The sequence below is a fragment of the Palaemon carinicauda genome, chromosome 42 (genome assembly GCF_036898095.1).
Source record: "Palaemon carinicauda isolate YSFRI2023 chromosome 42, ASM3689809v2, whole genome shotgun sequence".
NCBI classification, from domain to species: Eukaryota; Metazoa; Arthropoda; class Malacostraca; order Decapoda; family Palaemonidae; genus Palaemon; species Palaemon carinicauda.
This window is the reverse complement of record NC_090766.1, coordinates 15,183,368-15,199,706: the sequence shown is the minus strand read 5'-3', so window position 1 is coordinate 15,199,706 and position 16,339 is coordinate 15,183,368. Positions and strand designations below refer to the sequence as shown.

At 35.6% G+C, this 16,339-nt stretch overlaps 2 protein-coding genes across 3 annotated transcripts in view; one reads left to right on the top strand and one right to left on the bottom strand.

The window, feature by feature from the left end:
- The window catches only part of LOC137633195 (facilitated trehalose transporter Tret1-like), a 138,167-nt gene that overhangs the window by 10,669 nt on the left and 111,159 nt on the right, over positions 1-16,339 (bottom strand). The gene's annotated exons all lie outside the window — the stretch shown is intronic.
- LOC137632833 (26S proteasome non-ATPase regulatory subunit 10-like) overlaps positions 3,380-16,339 on the top strand; it is a 45,456-nt gene continuing 32,496 nt past the window's right edge. Inside the window, exons 1-2 of the mRNA XM_068364932.1 lie at positions 3,380-3,475; positions 7,684-7,889. Of these exons, the coding sequence (XP_068221033.1) occupies positions 7,820-7,889 (70 nt within the window). The 5' untranslated portion in view covers positions 3,380-3,475; positions 7,684-7,819. The remainder of the gene's footprint in view (positions 3,476-7,683; positions 7,890-16,339) is intronic.

Sequence of the window (16,339 nt, the reverse complement as noted above, 5' to 3'; positions counted from 1 at the left end):
TGAATGACAGAGGCCAGGTACAGTGACATTGCTCTATCAAGCACGACAGTGCCCTAGAGATTGGCCATTCTATATATATATATATATATATATATATATATATATATATATATATATGTGTGTGTGTGTGATCAGCGCCCAAGCCCAATCTCCACCCACCCTAGGACCAAGGAGGTCCCGGCAATGGCTGCTGATGACTCAGCAGATAGACCTATAGGCTCCCCCAAACCCTGCCTCCTTAGCTCACAAGGATGGTGAGGTTGTAGCGACCAAAGGAAAAAACGAGTTTGAGCGGTACTCGAACCACAGTCTGGAGACCACCAGTCAGGGACGTTACCACATAAACCACAGCAACCCCTCTATTTCATCTTCACGAGGCAAATCTTCGGTACTCCAGGCTCTATACAGAGACTAGTGCACCCCAGCTGTCAATTATCATGACGACTAAATATTTAGATATAAAACCCATGAGTTAATATAGTTGCAGTAAGGAAATGGGGATAGGGTGGGAATGGTTGGATTTGTGTGTGCGTGTGTGCGCTTACTTCTGCTTGGAGGATATCCTCGCAAGTAAAAGGTAATCATTATGAATACGGAAAGAAAGATTTGCTTATACTTCTACCTTTTGCTTCGGAGAATTACCTTGTACTTCTACTTTATGCTTACAAGGATATCCTTCATTATTTATAAATACCTCTCAATATCCAACCGATTTTATAGATTTAAGAACAAAGTCCTCAGAAGAATATTGGCAGTTAAATGGCAGGACAGGATTAGAAATGAAACTATAAAAGAGATTACTCGAGTGCCATATGTGGATGAGATCATGGTGAGGGGTAGATGGAGATGGTATGGGCATGCTCTTCACGCTCCCCAGGAGAGATTAGTTCACCAAACTTTTAACTGGGCTCCACAAGGCACTAGAAGAGTTGGAAGACCCAGGCGTACATGGCTGCGGACTATGAGACGTGAACTGGGAGATGAAGAATGGAGAAATACTGATTTAAAAGTTCAAGATGGAGACGAGTGACGAAATCTGACCGAGGCCCTTTGCTTCAATAGGGGTTGGAGGTGACGATGATGATGATAAAACTGCTTTGAAATTGGCAGGACAAAAAGCTACCAATATAGCTATTGGAGTAATATTTTTCATTCCCTGGATATCCAATCTGGCAAATTATACCAAAATAGCGCCCTCACGGCGGCAGTAAGAATGCACTGCATCACTGGTGAGTTTGACGGGCTGCCAACGCAAGAGCCAGTGCTCCACGTAACGAGGGGCAATCTTAAACGAACCAAGGTCAATAGACATAGACCTTGAAACGAACAGGGCAACAGGCAACAGAGTAACATGGCTCGCACTAGGGCAACGACCATTACGGAATTCTGCTGTCTACCTGGTAAAACGTATTCTTAATGCTTTGTGTGTGGGCTCCTATGAGAGAAATGTTACACAAATGTGTTAGGAGGAACTTTGAAAAGCTTTGGAAAGTTTTTATTAAGGACTAAAGGTTCTGGCCAAGGCAGGATTAATAAATGAAGACCTGATGCGCTAAGGAACACAAAAGGCTATCACAGCTACCTGGTAAAACGTATTCTTCCTGCTTTGTGTGTGGGCTCCTATGATTGAAATGTTAAAACCAATGTGTTAGCAGGAACTTTAAAAACCTTTAGAAAGTTTATATTAAGGACTAAGGTTCCGACCATGGCAGGATTAATAAATGAAGACCCCCTGCGCAAAGGAACACAAAAGGCTAACAGCTGCGCATGATTTGAAATCACCACTGCGAGCTGTTATGCTTGCGCTACATGTCTATCGTACGTTTTCATTATACCGAATGGAAATTAACATTTAAATCATAATGTAAATAAGAACAGGAGATTCTATTTATATTTCTAATTTCTAAAATAGACTAAAGAGAAATAGCACATAAATCAGAAGTTATTCTTCAACGTTATCTAGCATATCCAAGAGGTTGAACCGTTGCAACTTCAGAAGTTCAAACTTGCCGTGTATGTTTAATGTTGAACAGGCTGACATAAGTATCTTTTTATAATTCATAGAAAAATCTATTTTAACTTTGTTACTGATCTTTAAATATTACATATTCTTTATTCAATAATTCTCATATATAGTTTATCAATTTTCTTACTTGTTTTTCTCGCAGGTTATTTTTCCCCATTGGAGGCATTGGGCTTATTAGCATCCTGCTTTCCCAACTAGGGCTAATCTTAAATAATAATAATAATAATAATAATAATAATAATCATCATCATCATTATCATCATCATAATAATATTCATAATATTAATAATAATAATCATCATCATCATCATCATCATAATAATAATAATAACAACAACAGAAGGTAATGGATATAAAATAAAACCTTCCTCCTTGTATCCTGTCCAGTGACGTCACTAGAACTATGATACGTTGCACATGAAGTCACCAAAAACTCGTTTACAATTGCTTTATTTTATGGGCCATTTTTTTTTCTTTTTGGTTCTTTCTAAAGAGGAAGCAGAGTTGTTGAAAATTTCATCTGAACGTTTGGGTACGAATTCTGAAAAGAGCTTTCTTCTATAAAATTATGCTTTTAGAGAATTACTCATTGAATAAGTTATTTAAAGTTGACGTAATTATCACACTTCCTTCACTTTACCACTTCTCTCAAGGGGTTAACTATTGCACTGTAATCGTTCAGTGGCTACTTTCCTCTTATTAAAGGCAGAAGAGACTCTTTAGCTATGGTAAGCAGCTCTTCTAGGAGAAGGACACTCCAAAATCAAACAATTGTTCTTTAGTCTTTTGTAGTGCCATAGCCTCTGTACCATGGTCTTCCACTGTCTTGGGTTAGAGTTCTTTTGCTTGAGGGTACACTCGGGCACACTTCTATCTAGTCTTTCTTCCTCTTGTTTTGTTAAAGTTTTTATAGTTTATATAGGAAATATTTATTGTAATGTTGTTACTATACTTAAAATATTTTACTTTTCTTTATTTCCTTTCTTCACTGGGGTATTTTTCCCTGTTAGGGCCCCTGGGCTTATAGCATCCTGTTTTTCCAACTAAGGTTGTAGTTTAATGTTGTTACTATACTTAAAATATTTTCTTTTTCTTTATTTCCTTTCCTCACTGGGGTATTTTTCCCTGTTGGGGCCCCTGGGCTTATACCATCCTGCTTTTCCAACTAAGGTTGTAGCTTAGCATTTAATAATAATAATAATAATAATAATAATAATAATAATAATAATTCAAAGTAAGAAAAACCATAGGGAGAGAGAACAAATAAAATCAGATGCTGCAATACGTTTTGAGGAAGTACATGAACCCGCGTCAATGTCCTTTCCTAACTGGTTTGACTGTGGGTGCAGAGCACAGGGGAGTATGGTCATAGAACGAACTTCCGAAGACCAGTCTCGATTCAAACGTTCCAGGTAGCAGAGGTAGTCCCACTTAGTCTTCAGTCTTCAGGTAAGAGTGTCAGGTGGTGCAGTCTTGTTCACTACAGATTAAGAGCCCAAGTTAATATTTCGGCCCGAAAATCGGCCGAAATTTTCGAAAATATTTTCGGAAAAATGTTCGGATCGAAAATTTTTTTGAAAATTTTCTCGAAAATTTCGGCCGATTTTCGGGCCGAAAATTTTTCCGAAATTTTTTTTCGAAAATTTCGGCCGATTTTCGGGCCGAAAATTGTCCATGATTAGCAAAGTGACAGACGATATGAAACGCTTCATTTTCCTTCTAAATACAAGACTTGATGTCTCTGGCGGAATACGTTTCTAGTCGAGATTAGATAGGTACAAAAAAAAAGTTTATTTTCTTTCTCATGTCAAGTTAGATTTCCTAGAGAGAGAGAGAGAGAGAGAGAGAGAGAGAGAGAGAGAGAGAGAGAGAGAAATTCTAACTAAAAAAATTTCACCACATATGTACATACATATATACTGTGTATCTTTTAATATATACAATGTGTACATTATAATGTACGTACATACAGTACACACACACATCAACATTATCTCCTCCTACGGATATTGACACAAAGGGCCTCGGTTAGATTTCGCCAGTCGTCTCTATCCTGAGCTTTTAATTCAATACTTTTCCAATCATCATTTTATACACCTAATTAACATAGAAAGCAGCTGCTTTTAAAATTGTATTAATTTTCACGCTTGGTAACTAGGCTACCACAATCACATTTTCCCGGGCTACAAATAGAAAATATACAAACATCACTATAAATACACACACACACACACACACACACATATATATATATATATATATATATATATATATATATATATATATATATACATATATATATATATATATATATATATATATATATATAGACGGTATATATATATATATATATATATATATATATATATATATATATATATATATATATATGGTATATTTCTATATATATATACACATATATATATAATTAGATATATATATATATATATATATATATATATATATATGGTATATTTCTATATATATATACACATATATATATATTAGATATATATATATATTATATATATATATATAATATAAGGATAGATATATATACATATATGTATACATATATATACATATCTATATATGTATATATACTTTCTTAGTTCGTCAATCCATCGACTTTTCTTCCTCCCCCTGCTTCTTTAGCAGTTTCTAGGGACCCATTCTATTATTTTTAATGTCCATATATTATCTGTCAATCTCAATATATGTCCTGTCCATGTCCATTTCTTTTTCTTACATGTTGTTAGAAGATCCTCTACTTTAGTCTGTCTCATAACCATGTTCCTCTTTTTTCTGTCTCTTATTATGTATATATATATATATATATATATATATATATATATATATATATATATATATATATATATATATATATATATATGAACGTAGACTTTGTCGCCATCAACAGGTCCTTTGTTTGGCCAGACAGTACTACATTGGATTATTCTCTCTGGTTACGGTTCATTTTCCCTTTGCCTACACAAACACCAAATAGTCTGGGATATTCTTTACATATTCTCCTCTGTCCTCATACACCTGACAACACTGAAATTACCAAACAATTCTTCTTCACCCAAGGGATTACTCCACTGTAATTGTTCAGTGGCCACTTTCCTCTTAGTAAGGGTAGAAGCGACTCTTCAGCTATGGTAAGCAGCTCTTCTAGAAGGATGTGGAGGATTAATTTTAATTTAATTTTTTTTTTTGCCAAATCAGGAGAGAGAGAGAGAGAGAGAGAGAGAGAGAGAGAGAGAGAGAGAGAGAGAGAGAGAGAGAGAGAGAGAGAGAGTGTTTATTTAAGTTTTGTCAGGGAGAGAGAGAGAGAGAGAGAGAGAGAGAGAGAGAGAGAGAGAGAGAGAGAGAGAGAGAAATTGTTTACAGTATTGGCTTTAGGTTGTCACAGAGAGAGAGAGAGAGAGAGAGAGAGAGAGAGAGAGAGAGAGAGAGAGAGAGAGAGAGAGAGAGAGTTGTTTTAGTATTGTTAAATCGAGACATTTTATTTGCTTTAGTTTTGTCAGAGAGAGAGAGAATTTAATTTGCTTTAGTTTTGTCAGAGAGAGAGAGAGAGAATTTAATTTGCTTTAGTTTTATTAGATCGCGCGTGCGCGAGAGAGTATGTGTGTATGTGCGTTTGTGTGTGCGTGTTTTGTGTGTCCGCGGTGCGCGCTGAGGAAAGGGTAATTAGCGAATGATTGTTTGAAGTTGGAAAGATTGTTGGTATAATTGAGGTTGTTTGTTTACCTTTTTAGCATTGGATATCGAACGATAGAAGGAGTCGGTTCTGTATTTTTTTGCTCTTCGAAAGCCGGCTGTGAAGCTTTTTTTTTTATATTCTGAGTAAGTACTGTTTTTATTTATTTTTGTTAGGCGCGTTCATGAGTGATAGAAAGTTTATTGTTTATCTTTGATTATGGTGCGATAGTTAAGTTAGTTAGGAGTGTTCATAAGTGTTTTTTTTATTTTGGCAGGCCGCGATTCCTCCTTTGGAGAGATTTAATTGATTTGAATGACGATCTTTAGTTGCTGACCTGGCCTGTAATCGATTATACTTAGACTGCTCTTGTGGATTGACCGACTGTAGATGACCTGGATTGTGTTCAAGAACCGGATTTGATTGTGCTTTTGTATTTCGATTGACGATGATGATGATGCTGATGAGGATAACGCGCACAACCCAAACCAACTAAAACATATACGTACTAATATTTAACAGTGATAAGGTTGCTGCAGAGTTGTGGTTTTGGGCTTTTAATGACTGTTGGCCCTTGTGTGGACAAAGTGGTCCACACATAAACAAATATTGGTTTTGGGTGTGTTAATTTTAAGTTGTTAAGGTTTTTTATTTGAATGGTGTTACGGTTTATATTTAATATTGTTTATGATTCGTGAAAAGTGTTATTTTGTCTGTTTTTTGTGTTAATTTTGTTTAATGTATGATTTTTGTTTTGGTTGCGGTGAATATAGTTTTAAGGTTATGTTTTGTTTGTTTTTCCCTTCGTGCAATAGTCCAGTTTAAAGTAAAGTAAGGGGAAAGTTTGTGTTGTGGGATATTTTGAAAGAGTGATCAAAGGTGTGGGGGTTTGTTTTTGTTGACATCCCGCTACAAGGACACTACAAAATAAAACCATTTTTCTCCAGTCTTGGATAGTGCCATAGCCTCTGTACCATGGTCTTCCACTGTCTTGGGTTAGAGTTCTCTTGCTTGAGGGTACACTCGGGCACACTATTCTATCTTATTTCTCTTCCTCTTGTTTTGTTAAGTTTTTTTTTAGCTTATATAATAGATTTTTATTCTAATGTTACTGTTCTTAAAATACTTTATTTTTCCTTGTTTGCTTTCCTCACTGGGCTATTTTCCCTGTTGGAGCCCCTGGGCTTATGGCCTTCTGCTTTTCCAACTAGGGTTGTAGCTTAGCAATTAATAATAATAATAATAATAATAATAATAATAATATTTTTACCTGTATGTTCACCTCGTCAACTTCCTTTTCCTAATGCTTAAAGCAATATATAAAAACGCTCCCCACTAGGAATTCCTAATGGCAAATTCATAACCAGATTAAAAATAAAAAGAAAGGGAACCATGAACTCTTTAAAGAGAATTTTAAACTGTTCTGTGGGAAAATTTATTGATTTTCAAAAGTACCTTTTCCCATAGAATTAAGATTTTGAGAAATTGGAAAGAGAAAAACGGATGAGTTTCAATTACCCATCCAGAGAGGACTCGAAAACGTATTCGAATTGTATTCGGGCTCCTAGAAGTAGACTGGATAGATAAGCCCAAATAATTACAGCCATGAAACACAACTATCTATCTATAAAGCAAGGAACATACGTTTGTCAGCAGAAACTTAAAAGGTATATTTTAGGCCACTCAAATAGTAGCGGTATTTGTGCATGGGAGTGCAAGTGTTGATAACGTACATTATCTAAAAAATAAATTTTCAGGATATCTAATGCATTTATAGTTTAATTGTATCCGTCATTAATTCTGTGTACTGCAATTGCCACACTCACCTTCGTTTACTTTAATTAACTGAGCCTTTTTACAAACCATTTTCAATCTTTAAAAAACAATTTAAATGACGAACCCTACAAGCGGATCAGAATTCTCCTATTATTGTTTTTCCTTCGTAAAATTCCAGATCTAAAAGAGGCAGGATGTTCCAGCAGAGTAGCTGACCTCTTCGCCTGTCCAGAGGAATCTCACCTTGCAGCAAAGTCAAGAAACGACCCCCCCCCCACCCCCCACCCCTTCTTCCCAGTCACCTGTAGGGCAAGATGGTGTTCCTTATTTTCCTAAAACTCTTCGCGCTGCATCCCGTGCTCGCTTACCCAACTCTCAAAAGAGGTGAGTCTTTCTGCGTATGTTAAGTCTTAGTCATCATAATCATCATCATCATCATCTCCTCCCACGACTATCGACGCAAAGGGCCTCAGTTAGATTTCGCCAGTCGTCTCTTATCTTGAGCTTTTAAATCAATATTTCTACATTCGTCATTTCCTACTTCACGCTTCTTAATCCTCAGCTATGTAGGTCTGGGTCTTCCAACTCTTCTAGTGCCTTCAGGAGTCCAGTTGAGTCTGGTAAACTAATCTCTCCTGGGGAGTGCGAGGAGGATGCCCAAACCATCTCCATCTTCCCCTCATCATGATCTCATCCACATATGTCACTCGAGTAATCTCTCTTATAGTTTCATTTCTAATCCCGTCCTGCTATTTAACTCCCAATATTCATCTGAGGGCTTTGTTCTCAAATCTACAAAATCTGTTGGATATTGTTTCATTGTCATACCACGTCTCATGTCCAAACAGTAACACTGATCTCACTAAACTGATATATAGCGACTTGTTTTCCAAATTTTATTTAACCTAGACATTGTCTGATTTTCTTTTTTCAATCTTTCATTAAACTCCAATACTAAAGACCCTGTATTAGAGATCAAGTCTTAGTAGAGGTAAATTATTATTATTATTATTATTATTATTATTATTATTATTATTATTATTATTATTATTATTATTATAAGTAGCCTATAAGCATAACCATAATAATAATAATAATAATAATAATAATAATTATTATTATTATCATTATTATCATAATTATCATGATTATTATTATCATCTAATCTACAACAATCCTAGTTGGAAAAGCAGTATACTAGAAGCTCAAGGGCTGAAACAAGGAAAATAACCCAGTGAGGAAAGGAAATAAGGAAATAAACAAACAAACTATACATGTGAAGTAATGTATAAAAATATAAAACATCTTGAGATAAGTCTATCTATCTATCATGTCACTTCCCTTGATTTTTGAGGATATCCCACATCATTGAACAAAAGGGGATTGTTTTTCTTTGCTCCATCACTGGCCCCTCCACCCTTTGTGCTTCTCTTCATCTCCAATTAATGTCTTCATCCCTGTGCAATATATCCATCTCTATCTGTCTTCGCCTTTTCCTCAAGTTTGAAATCTTTAGATATTCTTTTCTCCTTCCCTTCTTCCTAGCCTTTCTAATAGTTATACCTACATTCCTCCTCAAATCTGTTTCCTCTTGACTGTACAGTTCATCTGCACCCTGTGCATGCCTTACTTTCCAGTCCTTAAATGCCTTTGATTTCCTTTTAACTGACTCTTGCACCTCTCTATCCCACCATCACTTTTCTCCTTTTGAAACACCATATCCTCTAGTCTTTTCCACTAGTTCCTGTTTCCCTTAAACATATTTTTTTCATATATACCCAGATATATTCCACTCTTACCCAGTCCAATCACCAACTTCAACCTTTCCAGTCGTCTTTCTCTCTCTCAGTGTTTCTGTATGCCGGTAAGTGAGTACACTTGTGTGACCCGAGAAATAAGTTGATTTAACACGGATAACAAAAGGCTATCGAGTGCAATATAGCTACAAGTTTTCGTGAATAATCGGTGATTAGTTTGAAGTCAGAAAAGTGGGATAAAACGTCGGCATAGGATAGTTATCTTGTGAATTACTAAAAATCTGATCAAGATGGCGCTCTATAAGACACAGGCAAAGCTTGGAGGGACATTGCTGCAATCAGCAAAAGTAAATTCCATGAGTTGGCGAAACAAGAACTAGACCATTTGGTAACAGAGGTCGCTAGTAACTCCAACCAGTGTGACGGAAAAATATTCTCAGACATATTGAAACATGATCCAACAAACTGGAGCAAGTCTGCAGAAAACATCAGCAAAATAATAGAAGAAATTCCAAAGAAGATCCAAGTGATAAAGAGACTTATAAAGAAAGTTTACATCAATCAACACATTGCATCAAAGAACAATAAGAAGTCCAATATGGTGAATATGCTGATTGATGCATTGGGAAAAAGAATGCCAAAATGGTGCAATACATGTAAGATGTGGTATTCCATTGTTAATCCACAACAGCTTATCAGGAAATGTGATGCATGGCATGTACCAACACATCCTACCTGCGCTGAAGTGCAACAAAAAATAAAAAATAAACACATAAAGGTATTCTGCTCAACATGCTTAGTCTGGATAGAAAATATAATTAAGTCGAGACTGAATCTGCAAATAGTTGAAGAAGAAGAAGAAGAAGAAGAAGAAGAAGAAGAAGAAGAAGAAGAAGAGAAAAATGAACAGGATATGTGTAAAGATGCAGAGGAAATCATTGAAACAACATATGATGCCATCCAACAACATACTTACGAAGAATTAAATTATCAGATAGAAACAAATAATAGACCCAAGAGACTCTACCCAGACCTACATACTTTTAGGGAAGAGCAAGAACAAGAAAAAAAAAGAAAAGAAAGATATAGTCTGCAACTCACTGAAAAGAGGGAATTGCAGATTTGGCGAAAGATGCTACTACACGCATCCAAAGATATGCCATAATTATGAAATATATGGTAAATGTGCGTATTTAGATGGATATGGAGACGAATGCCGAGATCTCCATCCAAAAATATGCAAAAACCTGAAAGAAGGGAAAGGATGCAAATCCAACAAAAAATTGTCGATATATGCATCCTGCAACCATGAATGAAAGTCAGAAAACTCAGCAAACAGAAAAGAAAAATGAAAGCAAAAATGAAACAAAAAAAGAAACGAAAAAACAAACCAAGTACATACCGCACTATGCACAAAAGGCCCCAAGATATGATGCCTTTCAACCCAAATATGCACAATTAGAGCCCAACTGCAAAGAATGCATCTATAATGTCAGGGGTTGGTGTAGATATGGGGATAATTGCAGGTATACACACAAAATAAATATGAAGGCAAAAGAGCAAATATAATAGATAAGTTGGATTTTTTAATGTCAGAATTCCTGGAAATGAAGAAAAGAACATCATATCAGAACAGGAAGGAAGCATGGGAGAATCCATATTATTACCCATATTAAATAATGAGGATGAAACACAAACCATAATAGTGATGAATGCACAGGGTTTAGTCACGAGTAACTCTAAAAGGAAAATAAGAGTTCATAGAAGAACTAACCCAAATTGAAAAAATAGATATATTAAATATAAGTGAAACATGGTATTCCCAAGAGACTGGCAGTGATGACCAGATAAAGGGTTTCCAAACATATAAATCAGACAGAACAAATAGGAATCAAGGGGGAACCGCAATATATGGAAGAGACATAAATCAAGGAAAAGTCTGTGAAAAATACAGCAACACAGAATGTGAATTGATTGCGGTAGAATTTGAATATGAAAAACTAGTGAATATTGTAGTTTACAGGCCCCAAAATGCTAAGGAGTTTGACATAATAATAGAAAAAAAAATAGATGATATATGTAGAAACCATAAAGTCTGGAATATACTCCTATCCGGAGATTTTAACTTTCCTTTCGTGGATTGGAAAGAACGGATAGAAGTAAGTGGTTGTATATATACATTTAAAAAGAGAGTAATAGTAGCGCACAAGATAAGAGGTAATTTGAAATGCTTCAAGATATGCTATTAGAACATAATATGCAACAAATAAACCACATTCCAACAAGAAAGGACAATGTCCTAGATTTAGTATTTGTGAATGAGGTGATTTATGTTAAAGAAATAATAGTGTATAACACAGGAATTTCAGACCACAATGTCATAGAATTAACATTCCATTCCAAAGCAAGTGATCGCAGAGATAATCAAAGCACAAAACAATGGGAAGGATATGGAAAATATATTTTTTATAGTAAGAATATAAAATGGTCAGAAATAAATGAAGAATTGAACAAAGAATGGAAAAATGTATTCGTAAGTGATAATATACAGGTAAATACGGATATACTGTACAAAATACTGGAGAAAATTGTTGAAAAATATGTACCAAAAAAAAAAATAAAAATAAACATCAGACATGCATACCAAGTGACAGAAGGATCTTATTTCAGAAAATTAGAAAGTGGAATAAAAATCTTGCAAAAGAAAAAAATGTTTGGAAAATGATGGAAATAAAAAGTAAGATAGAAAATGCAGAACAAAAGATTATACAATCGAAAGAAAATGAAAAAAAGGGACTTAGAAGAAAGGACACTTCAAAATATGTAAAAAAAAAAACTTTACTCCTATTCAAAAAAGACGAGTAAAGGGAGATTAGAAATAGGCCCTTAAGAATTGAAGGACGGTTAACGAATAAAAAAAAGAAAATATGCAACATATTAGCAGAAAAATATAAGAGTGAGTTCACGCCAAGAATTACGAATGAGAATGAGACAGAAATGAGAGAAGAAAATGTTGAATATCTAACGGATATAGATATTAATGAAGCAGATATTGTCAAGGCTATAAGCGAAATTAAAAATGGCTCGGCGGCCAGACCAGATGCAGTTCTAGCGATTTTGTTAAAAAAAACTGCACACACTATCACGAAGCCGCTTGCAATACTGCTAAGACAAAGTGTAGATATGAGCGAGATATATGTTAAACATAAATTAGCTTATATAAACCCTATTTTCAAAAGTGGATCAAGACTAGAGGCAAGCAATTATAGACCTGTTAGTCTAACATCACATATTATGAAAGTGTATAAAAGGGTAATAAAAAAGAAAATGATGAATCATTTGGTTAAAAATAATTTATTTAATATAGGTCAAAACGGTTTTGTGCCCGGAAAAAGTACACAAACCCAACTAATACCACACTATGAAAACATATACAAAAATATGATAAATGAAAAAAACACAGATGTGATCTATCTAGATTTTGCAAAAGCCTTTGACAAGGTAGACCATAATATAATAGAGAAAAAATGAGAAAGCCTAATATTGTGGGAAAGATAGGAAAATGGGCAAAAGAATTTCTGCAAAACAGAAAACAGATAGTGGTTGCAAATGACGAGAAATCAGATGAAGATCAGGTAATATCTGGCGTGCCACAGGGTACGGTATTAGCTGCACTGCTGTTTGTTATTATGATCTCAGACATAGACTGTGATGTTAAAAACTCTGTAGTGAGAAGTTTCGCCGATGACACAAGAATAAGTAGAGAAATTACTTGTGATGAAGATAGGAACTCACAACAAAGAGATCTAAACAAAATATATGAATGGGCGGAGATAAATAGGATGGTATTTAACTCCGGTAAATTCGAATTGATAAACTATGGAAACAGAAGGAATGGTATGTGCATACAGGAGACCTAATAACGAGACAATCACAAACAAGGAAGCAATTAAAGACCTTGGTGTAATGATAAACAGGAATATGTTATGCAACGACCAAGTAGCAACACTGTTGGCTAAATGTAAAGCAAAAATGGGAATGATATTCAAACACTTTAAAACAAGAAAAGCTGAACACATGATTATGCTTTACAAAACTTATGTATGTAGTACACTCGAGTACTGCAATGTGATATGGTACCCACACTACCAAAAGGATATTACACAAATAGAGAGTGTACAAAGGTCCTATACTGCTAGAATAGAAGTAGTTAAGGATCTTGACTACTGGGAAAGACTGCAATTTTTAAAACTATAGTCTAGAAAGGAGAAGAGAACGCTACATGATAATACAAGCATGGAAGCAAATAAAAGGAATTACTGAAAACATCATGGAGCTAAAAATATCAGAAAGAGCAAGCCAAGGTAGATTAATAGTGCCCAAAACTATACCAGGAAAACTAAGGAAGGCGCACAGAACATTAATCCACTACGCACCAGCATCGATAATGCAGCGACTATTTAATGCGCTGCCAGCTCATCTAAGAAACATATCAGGAGTGAGCGTAGATGTGTATGAATAGGCTCGATAAATACCTAAGATGCATCCCAGACCATCCAAGACTGGAAGATGCAAAATACACCGGAAGATGCATTAGCAACTCTCTGGTGGATATACGAGGTGCCTCACACCGAGGGACCAGAATAAGGCAATCCTCCTAAATTGCCCACTCTTTTCTCCATTAAGGTCCCAAGCCTTAATTTTAGATCTCCCCTTTTCTTCTTGACCTCCAATTTCTCTTCTTGAGTTTTCTTCCTCTCCTTTCAAGACCCATCACTACCAGTCTATGTAGTTTAACACATACTTTCCTTAAAATTTCTCTACAGTTTTTGTCAACTCCTCTAACCAGGATGTGATTTATTTGGCTTTCCACTGCTCCACTTTCATAAGTTTTCAGGTGCTTATCCAACTTTTGAAACCAGGTGCTCATACAAGTCAATTCAAAACTCTGAGCCATCTATAATACAAACTCCCAACTTCATTTCTAATTCCAAACCCATGGGTTCCATGGACCGCCTCATATCCATCCCTTCTCTTTCCCACTCTACCATTCATATCTGCTCCTATGATTAGCTTCTGTTTCACTGTTCTAATAGCTAATTCAAACTCATGCCTGAAGATTTTTTCCTCTTGTTCTTGGCAACCCAGCTATGCTGAAATTATACTTACTACCTCATCCCCTATTATCATAGGAATCTCTAAAAGCCTATCATTTACTCTCTTTACTTCTACCACTTTTTACTTCCTTTTATTTCCTATTATAGCCCTAACTCCATTTTTCCCTCTTGTGGCCCACTGTAATAGAACTTATACCCATTATCTATCTCTGTAGTTCCACTTCCTTCCTATCTTGTCTCTTGCACACACAGGGTATCTATTTTCCTCCTTTCCATCACATCCACTATCTCCTTCCATCTTCCCATTCCAAGTCCCTGCTCTGATCTTTCAATTAGTCACTAGTTTCTTTGGCTGCAGCTGTGAACCCTGAGGTGCCCATCGTACATCTATCATGGTAGCAGGGGGTTCCTTATGCACGTGACTTACATGGGACGCTCTAGCCGTATCCTTATTTCCAATAGTATTAGGTAATTTTTAAAAATTCGGATCAGGGGTTTTATGACCACATGTCCTTGCCGTCAACCTCTATTTGACTAAATAGTCCAACTGCAAGGCAGCAGTTTCCACAGTTATTGGCAGAGGCCTTATATTTTTTCTAAAAAGCAGCTGTTCTTTTATGTGCTTTCTACGAAACGCAGTACTTATGGTGGTAGCATTCTTACATCACTATTCATATCTGAATATACCTATCTATCTATCGATCTAGCTGTATATATATATATATATATATATATATATATATATATATATATATATATATATATATATATATATATAAAGAGAGAGAGAGAGAGAGATAGAGAGAGAGAGAGAGAGAGAGAGAGAGAGAGAGAGAGAGAGAGAGAGAGAGAGAGAATTTCAGCAAGTCCTTATAGGCGAGGTTTCTAGACCATGGAATACTTCATGAATCCCACAAATGTAGGTAATTACTTTCAGCTGGATGCACTTGAATACCTGCAGCTAATTGCGAATGACTGCTACTACAAGAGCCAGTCTTAAGAAGTACTTTTTCCTTGAAAGCTCTCTACTATACCATATCCAAGGCTAAGAAGTGGCACAAGGAGGGGTTTAGAAGACCTCCATGAAAGAAATAATCTTTACATGCTGTGGAAGTCTTACTTTTGTGGCCAACGCCAACTATATACAACTGATCAGTTTATTTACTGATAACTACAGCCATAGTTGTAGTACATAGTGTAACTTGGGAATAGTTGACCTATGAGGTGCAAACTGTTAGGACATAAATGTAACATACACGAAGGTACAAAATGTCCCAGTAAATTATTCTATACCTCTTGGAAAGGAAATACCCAGTAAATAGTAGAACTAATTCTCTCAACCTTACATGCTATGGAATTTATCCAATGGAAAGGGTCATGAGGGTTTAAATCACAAGAACTTGTACTGACATTGCAAATGAGAAAGAAAAAGGTGAAATCATAAATCTTGGTTTTCAATGTACATGAACGTGTCACAGTTAATTTGCATAAGGAGAGAATATTGGAAGCTTTGGCATTATGTGAGACAAAGATAAATGGCAGTATGTATATGAATGGGAAGAATAACAACTTATGTTTGGGATGGATGAAGGTAGTGTATCTAGGGGAAAGATTGCACTAGTGATGTTAACAACACTTTGTAAACAGATGACTGAATCAAAATAAATGTTAAAAAAAAAAATTGTACATTTACGATTGGAATAATGTGAGCGTACAAGCCCCTACCAAGAAGAAGGAAAATTAACAAGTGAAAACTATGAGCCTTTATCTATGTCTGAATGGATCTGGAGAATGTGAAAGGTACATATGCTAAGAGATTTGAATGCAAAGCTAAGTTGTCCCTCAAATGCATTAGAATGGAGAGATCCTTCTGGAAATGTTTTAATCATCATCATCTCCTACGCCTATTGACGCAAAGGGCCTCGGTTAGATTTTGCCAGTCGTCTCTATCTTGAGCTTT